This window comes from Arachis hypogaea, chromosome 15 (assembly GCF_003086295.3).
Source record: "Arachis hypogaea cultivar Tifrunner chromosome 15, arahy.Tifrunner.gnm2.J5K5, whole genome shotgun sequence".
Taxonomy (NCBI): domain Eukaryota; kingdom Viridiplantae; phylum Streptophyta; class Magnoliopsida; order Fabales; family Fabaceae; genus Arachis; species Arachis hypogaea.
In genome coordinates, this window is record NC_092050.1 from 138,750,550 (window position 1) to 138,762,571 (window position 12,022).

General features: G+C 27.7%; 1 protein-coding gene across 4 annotated transcripts; it reads left to right on the plus strand.

Moving 5' to 3' along the window:
* The first annotated feature begins 289 nt into the window (after positions 1–289).
* LOC112750874 (transcription repressor KAN1) lies at positions 290–9,883 on the plus strand. 4 transcript variants are annotated; one of them, XM_025799779.3, is made up of 6 exons: positions 290–1,452; positions 1,546–1,622; positions 2,314–2,359; positions 2,696–2,879; positions 9,246–9,324; positions 9,427–9,883. In XM_025799779.3, exons 1-6 carry the CDS (start codon positions 816–818, stop codon positions 9,517–9,519), a joined length of 1,116 nt encoding a protein of 371 aa, XP_025655564.1. In that variant the 5' UTR covers positions 290–815; the 3' UTR covers positions 9,520–9,883. The 4 variants fall into 4 exon arrangements, with proteins under 4 accessions (XP_025655564.1, XP_025655566.1, XP_025655565.1 ...); XM_025799781.3 differs by having other exon boundaries at positions 375–1,452; positions 2,696–2,863; XM_025799780.3 differs by having other exon boundaries at positions 423–1,452; positions 2,702–2,879.
* The last annotated feature ends 2,139 nt before the right edge of the window (positions 9,884–12,022 follow it).

A 12,022-nucleotide genomic window follows, 5' to 3' on the forward strand; every position in this document is an offset into this window, starting at 1 on the left:
CTTTTGATAAATAAATAAATAATAAATTTAGATATAGCAAAATTCAACCCGTCCTGTACGGGGCAAAGAAGTAAGGAAATGAGAGAAAAAATTGTACAAAACTTTGTAGGCAGCACCACGCCGTTGCATCAGTTGCAGTGTTTTGCGTGTATTGTATTGACTATGCAGATAAAAAAAAATGTGTTAAGTTACTAGTTACTAGTTAGAAAAGGAAAGAAAAGAATTGTTGGAGTGTCACTTTCCTACATATACTCTCTACTTAGTTACCACCACTCTCTCTCTCCTCCCATTCAATTATTTATTTTTAATTTTTTGTTTATTTATATTAATTAATATATATTATTATGAACCACCACCACACATCTTTCTTCTCTCTCTTCATTCCCCTTATTATTAGTCCTTATTGGAAGGATGTCTGTTTTGTGAACCTCATCATAAAAAAAAAGGGCCTTAGCTTAGCTTGTTGTTTCTTTTTATTCCATTAATAATACTTAGCCTTTAAATTTGTTTTCTAATACTTAGATATATGTATTTTGTTGATATCCCCCACTTATAATAATTAATATTCCATTATTATTCTCTATATATGTAGCTTTTGTGTTTGTTCGTTCTTTCTTTCTTTCTCTTATATATATACCCTCCTCAATAATCACAGTAACAGTAGAGAGAATAATATATAAACACCATCCACTAGCAGCACCAGCACCAGCAGCAGCAGATCGAAAGAATTGAATTGAATTGTTGTTTATTGTCCCTTAAATAAATTGATATATAGATATAAAAGCAGTATAGTGAGTGAGGAAAAGAAAGAAAGAATGGGTGAGAATGTGATTCCTGATCTATCACTGCAGATAAGCCTGCCAAAGAGTGCTCCACCATCAATATGCAATAATGAAGAAGAAGGAGATTGTGGAGGGTTTGATATATGGAGAAGTAGCACTACTACTAGTGATGGTGCTGAAAAATCACACAGTGATGGTTCCATTTCAATCCCTACTTTTCTTCATCATCATAAGAACATGGAGACACAACTCTCTTTAGCAGCACCTACAACCCCAACCCCTTCTGAAGCTGAAAGCCCTTGGAACAAATCATCATCATCAGAGCAAGTAGTAATTAGGCCTATCAATGGAATCCCTCTTTACAACAACAACAACAACAACACCAACACTCCTTCTTCGCCACTTTCAAGGTTTAATAATGCTATAACTATGGAGAGTCTAAGAACCCTTAATCACCATCACTTATTTGGGGTTATTGGGGGTGCTAACAACAACACTGACTTCACAAACGGGTTTGTGATGAGGTCTAGAATGTTCCCATCATCAACAACAACAACAAGGATGATGATTCATAGCAGCAAGAGGAACATGAGGGCTCCAAGAATGCGCTGGACTACCTCCCTCCATGCCCGATTTGTTCATGCTGTTCAACTCCTTGGCGGCCATGAAAGTATGTTACTCTCAAACCCCTCTTTAATTTCTCCTTCCATCAAACCCTTACTTACTTGATTAATAATTACTTACCTTCTCGATTCAATAATAGGAGCTACTCCAAAGTCAGTTCTGGAACTCATGGATGTCAAAGATCTAACACTCGCTCATGTCAAGAGTCACTTACAGGTACATACATCTTTATTAATATTAATTATTCTTTTTTCTCTACTTTTTCTCATACTAACACTTATCAAAAGAAGGTGTCTAATGTGTGGTGGCAGTGGAAACAGCTAATTTGATTGGTCTAGTAGCTAGTTCGCAAATTTATTTAAATAAGTGTCGAATTCTATTTTATACATGTAATAATTCATTAATCAATATGAAATTTAAAAAAAAAAAACTTCAAACCATAACATATTAGTCTTTAACCTATTAATTTGGGAATACCGGAAAAAGGGGCAGAGACTTCTAAGTATGCGGCACAAGAGCCGAGACATGCAGCAAATGAATGAAAGGGATGAACAGTTGAATCTCTTGTTTGAATTAGGGAACAGGACAAGTTCTACTTTTTTATCAAAGAGAAAAAAAAGAAACATAAAAAGTAGCCATCATTTCTCAATAATACAACCCAATTATATTACTTACCTGCTATGCACTATGCTTGCTTTCTTGTTACTTGTTAGTTGTTACTACTACTACTATTATTATTATTAAAAGATAAAATCAAACAAATTCCCAGAAAAATAAATAAATAATCCCAGAAACGAACTTATTTATTTACTTTTAATCTTTTTTAAATACTCATTGATATTATTGTTTATTGTTTCATTCCCCCCTATGTGTACTAATCTTTTTTGTCTTATTTTGGCTTCTGCAGATGTATAGAACTGTTAAGAATACTGACAAGCCAGCAGCTTCCTCAGGTAAAAAAAAAAAATTTAAAAAGTTTCATAATTTTATTATCATCATAACCTAATAAGCTAATAACACAACAATATATAATTAATTGAGTCCTTGATCTCCGGTCCAAATTTGAGTTTCTTCATTGCACTTTATTTAATTCATCTGAAGAAGATTCCCTAGCTCACTACTTTATGACTCGGACCCTATTCATTCATATTCATTTCAACCATTAAATAAAATAAATAATAATGTTCTGTCTTTAAAAGTTTATGCTAACAATGCAAGTATAGTAGTATTCCTCAATGTTTGTTTCAATGATTTCTGTAGTAATACTAAATATGGTGTTATATATGAAGCATCAGATGGAGATGAAGATTTCATGTCCCTAGCATCACCCATTAGTCAAAATAAGAACTTTTTACCAAATCAAAGAGGGCCCCCAAATAATAATAATGCATCTCTAGATCAAGATTTGGGATACAACACCACTACTGCTACTACTTGCAGCAATAAAAATCTATGGGGTAATTCTTCTTCCAGGTAATTAATTAATTAATTGATGTGATTCATTTCTTTCAATATTATTGTTGCATTGGTGTCAGTGTCGGTTATTATATCTTACAATATCTGCATGCTACATGGTATTGGATCCACTAGCTATATATGCCCCATATATGTATAATAATGCTATATTATAATAATTGATGCATGCATGGTGGAATTTAATAATTAAGTAGGGGAAAATCAGAACCCCAATTTCACCCTTTTTCTGAAGGAAAAAAAATTAAAAAAAAAAAAGTACTAGTTTTTCTCTGACAACTTTTGCTTTTCCTTTCTTTTCTCCACTTCTTCGCTGCTTTATTTCTGATGATAAAAATGGCCATGCATCATTTCGGATGATACTTCTTTTTGGTACACATTTTCAGCTTCTTTAAATGTGGTAGAAAGTGAAGGTTTTCTGAAACTAGATATATTTTTTATTCTTGTGATATAGTTGCAATTAAATATACAACTTTTGACAATCTATGTATATATATATTAGTACTTTCTTCAGATTAACATTCTACTTTTAGATGAATAATGTTCCATTTTCATGTTGATTTCTTTGTTTTTAACCTTTTTTGGCCACTTATAATTGTAAGTCTTAAATGGACTGGCTTGCCTTGAGTTTTGTTCAATAACTAACATTCTTAAAAGTATTCAATTTAAGGGCTTTCAAATCCATTTTTGATGTAATGTCACACTTTCGGTATTCTAGCTTTATCATGGGATTAATGCTCTTGGTACAAGTTTCTAACTCAAAGATTTATGTGGGTCAACTAATAGGACAAAATGGGGTACACACACCTTGGGTTGCAAAATCCAACTATGATTAACAATAACCATAAGAACAACATTTCTACATAGGAAAGGAAAAGCCAGCAAAGACAATTTCTAGTGGAAATTGAAGTTGCAAATAATGCACAGTGCTGCAAAAATTAGATGACCATTATATTATGAAAAAGTTTAGAGACTAACTACAGTATAAATTAATTAAATCAATTTTTTTAAATTTAAAAAATTAAAATAATAAAAGATTTTTTTTTATAATAAACTTATTTTTAACTAGTTAATTGAAGTTGGCTTCCTCTTGGACCTTAGTTTTCTAACATAGGGTAATATATATGTGACAAAATAATAATGTCCACTAAAACATGCATATGTACCTTGTCAGATTATGTTACAAGCTATCCCATTTTTGGAAATAATAATTTGACAACCAAACTAATTAACCTTATTAATATATATACTCATTGATATGTATTATGTATGTTAATTAGATAACTTGTTTTTATATTTGATTGGTAATTTGCACAAATAGTATATAATAATTTTAGTTTAAAATGCTGATAATTTTTTAAAATAAATTATATCTTTTATTTAAATAGAAAAATCAAGAATAAAAGATAAAGTTAGAAAAGAAAATAACTTGCATCATAGTAATTGTCTAAAAAACGTTGTTCATACTTAATATAAATAATGTTATGCCATTTTGCTTATTGAAGACATAAAACTGTATACATGGGTGACTGTGAAATCATATAATATTTGATAAAACAAGATATGATGACAATATAATTACTACACTTTTTAGGTTGCTCTATCTTGTAAATCCTAGCCTAGCTACAACTAACATACTAGTAATAATGCTAGTCCATAATAATTGAGTTGGATGGACTCAGATCAGCTTTGACTAAGTGGGGAAATTTCTTCGGTTCTCTAAATTTGTACTGCCTAAAACGTTCTTTCAAAGTCAGAAGACAGGTAGTAACCTTGAATGTAGTGTTTTTGTTTGGTACACAATTTATTTATTCAAACAAGACTATCACTTACTACAGATTTAAATTCACTTACCTCAATGGGGAGAGGCCTTTTTTATTATATATAATACTTTTTTTTATAGAAATATAGAAATTACCAAGACCCAACAATACAAATGCAAGATATATATTGTGGAAAAATATAGATGTTTTAAAATGTAGCACCATAATTAATTAGACTGTTGGTTTTTTTACAATGTAACTCAATATATAGTATATTTTTTGACCTTGACAAATAAAAAAAAATGGTTGTATTTTTAATTTATAGATAACAGAATTAAAGGTCCGTAATTCGTTACGTTTTTTTCTTAAATTAAAAACTTTAATTGACTCTCTCTCATGTATTCTTTGTAGTTAAAATGATATTATTATTATTATTATCTATTCAATTATTTTGGTTTTGTTTACAAGAGACAGGTGAATAAGAAAAAAAAAATGTACGCGCATATATATATATATATATATATATATATATATATAGTAATTACAATAATTATAATATTTTAAAAAGTGTTGTTAAAATTAAAATAATATTTTTTAATATATCTATATTATAATAGTTAAAAATATTTATATAATTACCATAGTCATAATAAATATAGTCATATTATAATTTAATATATATATATATATATAACTTATTTAATATATATATTAAAAAATTTTAAAATTATTTACCTTAATTTCCTGAATAGATATGTTATAAACAATGACAGATCTAAAAAAAAATTAACAGTAAAGACAAATTATATTTAATATGACAAGAAAATAATTTTTATAATAATTTAATCTAATGAAATCAAATTTACTAATATAATTATTATATACTATTGAAAGGAATTTTAAATTCTAGTGAAAATACTTGCTCCCATATATGAATTCGTCTGCGCTTATAAGTACTTAGTAAAAAAAATCCACAAGTAAATAAATAAATAAAATATATACAAAAACCTTAATAATAATAAAAATGTTAGCTAGAATAACAAGAAAACAAAGGACATAATTATTTTGTTAACAATGCATTCATTTTAGCCGCATTACAACTCTTCTGATTAAGCCAAAAATTCAAAAGATTATGAAATGAAATTTCCTAAAATTTTTAGACAACCTAAGTTGATTATTTATATGTAATATATATGTATATTGAAAGAAAAGCATGGTATATATGGTAGGTAGAAATGGTAGCTCCTCACAGTTTCTTCTCTTCATGAGACAAGCATATAGCTAAAGCTAAAGTGAGATCATCTTTTGTTTCACTTATATTCCAAAGGTTCTTTATTTTGTTTTTCTTTGAAGTTTGTTGTTTTAAACCATTAAGATAGCTTTAATTAATAGGACAATATAAGAATGAAAAGTAATAGGACAATATAAGAATGAAAATCTTTGAACATCTAATCGGAATTGATCATGATTCATGAGTCTCTTAAATTACATAAGAAGTTACTGATTCTACTTTTAGCATAGGTCAAGTGGTTGAGATATAGATAGGTTGATTAAAAAATAAAGGGTTCCAAATCATGGTAACAACTCTGATATAGAAGAAAAAAAACCACAAAAAAAAAGAAGAAAAAGAAAGAGTTTACTTCTCATCGATCTATCTTTGTACTAATTAACCTTGGTCTTGGATCCATCTTACTCTAATAAGTAGTGTTTGAAGCTGTTTTATAGAAAACAAAATACAGAAATAATGAATATATAACTTTATTTAAATACAGAACATTAAGACAAAAAACTTCACAATTTTATCTTTGTTCTTGCTGTTTGATCATTGTTTTTCTATTGTTATGATAGAGAATTTTGAATTTTCAAATATCATCATGAAATTGAGTTTTATGTACTTACTTTTTTCTTTATACATGAAATTAATAGGCAACTTATTCAGTACAATATAAATTGCACATCTAAGCAAATAATAGAATAACGATGTTAAGTGTATACTATAAAATAGTTATTATATCAATTATTTAAATAAAATATATTAAAATATAAAATATATATTAAAAATAAATTAAATAATATATTTATACATAAATATATAGTGATTATTTGTTCTGTGGACATAATTTTTTTTATAATCAGATGATTTATATGATTTTTTTTACTCCTCCTTATAAGAAAATGCTATTTTAATAACTCTATCTAACAACTATTTAAACAACTTTTTAAAATATGCTTCTTTCCTCATGTTTGTTTAAGTAGTTGTCAGAGTTTTTTATGAAGCATTTCCCTTCTTATAAGGAGAGTCAGAATCATGATCAAGCCAATTGAGCATTATGTCTGCCGGATTCTTGGTTTTCCACCCTACTCTATATATAGTGATTTATTTATATGTTACTCCCTAGGGTGCATTTCCAAATTATAAAAAAAAAAAAAAACCCCTTAATATCCTTATTATGCTTCCCTAATTACATAAAGATTAGGTAGCTAGCTTCGAATATATACACACACATAAGCAAAAGCTTTTCAAGAAAAATTAGTGAAGGAATAATAGGCAAATGAAATGAAACCAGTCATTATTGTGAAATGTGATCAGAAGAGTGATTCTTGATGCTTCAATTTCAGATAATGAAAATTTTAAACTTATTTAAAAGTTAATTGTACATATGTGAAAATGATTCATAATATTATTGTAACCCGGAAAAAAATATCGTATAAATTCAGAGAAACTATATATTACGATATTATATTTTTCAAAGGTTTAAATTTATAAAAAATATATATATAAATAATTATATCATTAACATTATACTTCTTTAAGTAGGAATTTTTTTTAAATTTGTTTAAATTTTTTATATTAACTTTTTTTCTTTTAATTTATTTTATACTAATTTTTTTTCTTTTACAATAAACACTAAACTTTTCGGTCATAAAAATTTTAATACAATGTCATGAAATTATTTTGATATATCTTTAGCCAGTAATTTGTCCACAATAAATATATATAACAAAGATTACATGGTTCATAATAATCACTACTGTTCTGCATGTAGAAGAACAATAATTTATAATTGAAGATATTGCAAGTGAAAAACAACTAATAACATTAATTAGCAGGTACACATAGTGGAAATTAAAAATTTTATTAAGTTAAATTCAAATATATATAATAAATATAAATAATATATCATAACTACTCTCTTAATAAATAATAAATATAAATAATATATTTATCTAATTAATATTGACCAATTGTTAATGTTCTATATGTATATAGGTGTGGACAGATAGTTGATCCACTCAGGGGGTGCCAGGATTTTGGCCTGAAACTATGTTCCCTGTAATTTATTACAAAACTAACATATTAATGATATATAAACTTCAATATGAAAACTCAGATGTAGTTAAATTCATGTGAAGTTGATAGATAAGAGTTGTTAAATGAGTTGATGAATTTGACTAAATTATCATCTAACGACTTTCAGTTATCAACTTTACATAAAATTGACTACACTTAAATTTTCACCAAACTTTAAACCTAAACATTATAGTACTGTAAGTAGTAGTTGGCATTGGGATAGGAACCCTTGATTGTTTATTCAGAATTGTGCACTGGATGGATTGATTTTTGTCTAACATGTATTTTTTTTTTAATTAAAATAAAACGAAATTAAGAGTTAAGAATCGATAAATGCTTTCCTGTACCAAAAAAAAGTCAAATAAAATAAAGACTTTTTATTAACGGGATTTAGTTAATTCCTTGCTGTTGTATTCCTTTATATGACACCCTCCTTATTGGAAAAACCCCATGATTAGTTACCAATCATGTTAAACAAACAAGCTAAGGTACTTAACGTAAAGTATTTGATAAAAAAGAATGTGTTCATGAAGTATAAAAAGGACGACTAAGGAATACAAGGTAAAGTTTTTTAACGAATATATATGTCCTTACATATTCCAAAAGAATTATATATATATATTCCAACGTAGAACTTTTAAGCATTTAATTAGACAAAGGCTAGGGGTTTATTAACAGCTAATTAAATGAAATTAAAAGATAATGAAGAAGGTATATATATATGATGAATGAAACAGAAGAGAAAAAAGTACAATTAAGTCTCTACCACAACCTGGGAATTGCATTGTGTGTATCATGTTATATATATATATATATACTTAATGACTTGATAATTCACCTGTTTTAGCACTTCCTTTCCAGTGTTTAACTTTGAACAACTAGACACTGGCCTAATATAGAGGAAATTACATTGAATATTCTGATGTTATATATTTGGGGATATTATTATACGTCATATCTTGTTATTTATGAAGATATATACATTTTTTTATGTTTGTGATAATTAATACTCAAGATTCCTATAATTTAAAAATATAATGTGACATTATATTTTTTTAAAGGGGTCAATATAATTAAGCCTGACAAATACACAAAAAATTATATAATATCGACTAATAATTTGCTGTTCAATTATTTGTATATATGATTAGTTACTGATCTAATTGATATATATGAATAGCAAAATTAAATGATTTATTTAACTACTTCATTCATTTACATGTTTTTGTCCCTTTAAATCATGAATGGCAGTAGAGAAGCATGGATACAAGCCAACGAGCTTAGTCCAGAAACCCTATCATCTCAACACATTATTGGGAAGCTCTCCGAGGTGGGTTGTCACCTAATTTGTTGAAAAAATTAATGGAAATTAAACCATGTTCTAAATTTGATTATGACATTGATAATTGCATATTACTTTAAATTTGTGCAGGGAAGCAACCATATACAATCAAGAAGCTTCAAGGATCAAAATAATTTAGATTGTCAGAATAATCCAAGCTTGGAATTCACCTTAGGGAGATGATCATATTCACAATGCAACAGAACGAAGAACATGTCTAGTTAATTTTAGTTTGGTATACATCATGATTCATGGATTGCTTCTAAAGAATATATACAGATTAATGCACAGCTATATATATATATAAAATTAGGTACTATATATATATAATTAATTAATATAAAAATAGTTAGTATGCTTTTCTCAAGGCGAATATGTCAGTTTCCACAAATCTAAAGCAACTATATGTATATTCTTTTTGAGCTAAAAAGCTTATTTAGGTGGTGTTAGTCATTACATATAAATCTTATAGACTTAAAAAGTAAAAGCTAATGAATTGAAGAAAAGAAAGGAAGAAGAATCAGATGTATTATAAGGCTTTTTTTAATGTCTTTTTTCTTTCCCTCTCCTTTTTTCTAGGTTCCTAAGGATATTTTTGTCCATATATTACTTTATTTTGTGGCTCATGCTGTGATTAGTGTGTGAAAGCTTTGATAGTAGTTGTTATCTGTCTATCACTAATATGCATCAAAAGTTAATTAAAAAGCAGTGATGGGTGTGAAAGATTTGGAGAATATATTATTAAGATTTCATTCATATGAAAAAAATCCAACTTTTTTGTAAAATTATTCATGCAAAAAGCTTTGATTGATGTTGTGATTGTGGGTTGCATTATTATGCCCCACTTATTGGAACTAACCCTACTTTTGGTTGATATGATGCCTAATCCGATGACTTGAATGTAATAATGATATTCTTGATGGGCCAAAAAGAAAATAAATAAATAAACAAATCATCTCTTTGTAACAGCTGTAACCTTAAGTGAAGCATATTCAACTGCTATTTATGCATGGAAACCATACATTGGAAAAAGGTTTCTGTTATAGACTTAGGCCCGTTTGGAAACTCTAGAAGTAGTTTTTTTTAACTTTTGACTTATGAAAAGTAGTAGTATTAATATTTGGTGTAATTTTTAAAACCAAATTACAACTTTTTAAGAAGTTATTTTGGAGCTTATAGAGAAGTTAAAAAAAAATGACTTCTCTCATAATACTTCTACTTTTCATTACATTTTTATAAAATAAGCACTTTTAGAGTTAAAAATCCAAACACAAAATAACTTATTTATAAGTTACTTTTAACAGAGTCATTTATTGTTTAAGTTATTTTATTAAAAGGAGTTTAATTAAGTTAGTTACCCAAACTGAGCTACAGGGATAGATAGTAATGAGAATATAGAAGATTGGAAATGGAGACTCTACAATCCATTCTCATTTCTTATAATAATAGAAAGATGAAAAAATCTTTTGAGTGAATATTATATAGTCAATTTTACGGCTAACATTCAACGTAAATTTAGCAAAAGTTTATTTTTAGAAATAAAAACACCCGAAATTCAATTAAAAATATATTCAAAATTTAAATTTAGCGAAAGTTTATTTTTATTGAACTATATATTGAATTTATTTAGTAATTTATTATATATAGTATTGACTGAAATTTGGGGGTTATAATTGTTCTCTTATATTACTGTAAAAAATATTTGTTTTCATCTCCATTTTTCATCAGAAAATATTTTCTTTTTACTAATTAATTAGTAAGTATATATATTGATTAAATTAAACAATATATATTTTCATGGCAAGAATTTTCATTGAGTCGGGACTATATTCTTCATCTCCATTTTTAAATTCCTCACATAGAGATCTTTAAAATCTCTATTAATTCCCATCCCATATAATGATTTGTGTCTCATTTCCATCCATATCTTCAGGTATTTCTACAGATACTTATGCTTACATATCTGTATTATTATTCCTAAACGTAAATATGGTCTAATTAATTAATTAGCATATCCATTTATTTCATCCACCCAAATGACAAAAAAAAAAAAAAAAAAAAGAGGGCCTTTCTGATGATTATTACATTATTACATTATGACAAAAAAAAAAAGATTATTACATTATTCTTACATTGTTTAATGATGATAGTCGATGATACAAAGGCCTAATAATTGCCGATAAAACTGATGAATAAATAAGACAATGGCGATGATAGTTAGTTGTCCATGAAAGAAATGGGCATTTAAGAGAAAGCGTAAGAGGCTAAGAGCCAACTATGACATAAGCTAATTTGATTAATTTTTTTTAATCTTAATTTTAAAATATAAAAAATTAAAAAAATTATTTTTGTGCCTGTTCTATATTCGAGTTTGTACAATTCTAAGCTACAAACTATTTTTACACGCATTTTCATGTTCTCTTTTGCTCTTCCTCCTCCCGTCCGCAATACCTTTGACGTCGTATGCCTCCTCCTGCACCGTCGAGCCGCCGTTGTATCTCCGTTATGTCACCCTCGTCGCACGAATTGTCTCCCGCTCCGACCATTGCGGCTCCCTCTTTCGCGTCGGGCAGCCCAAACAACCACCGTAGTTTTCTCCTTGCATCGTGCAGCCCCGCTCTCTATCGCAGGGATGGTTCAAGTATATATACTTTTGTAAGGGTAAATATCCCATTATAATTTAAAA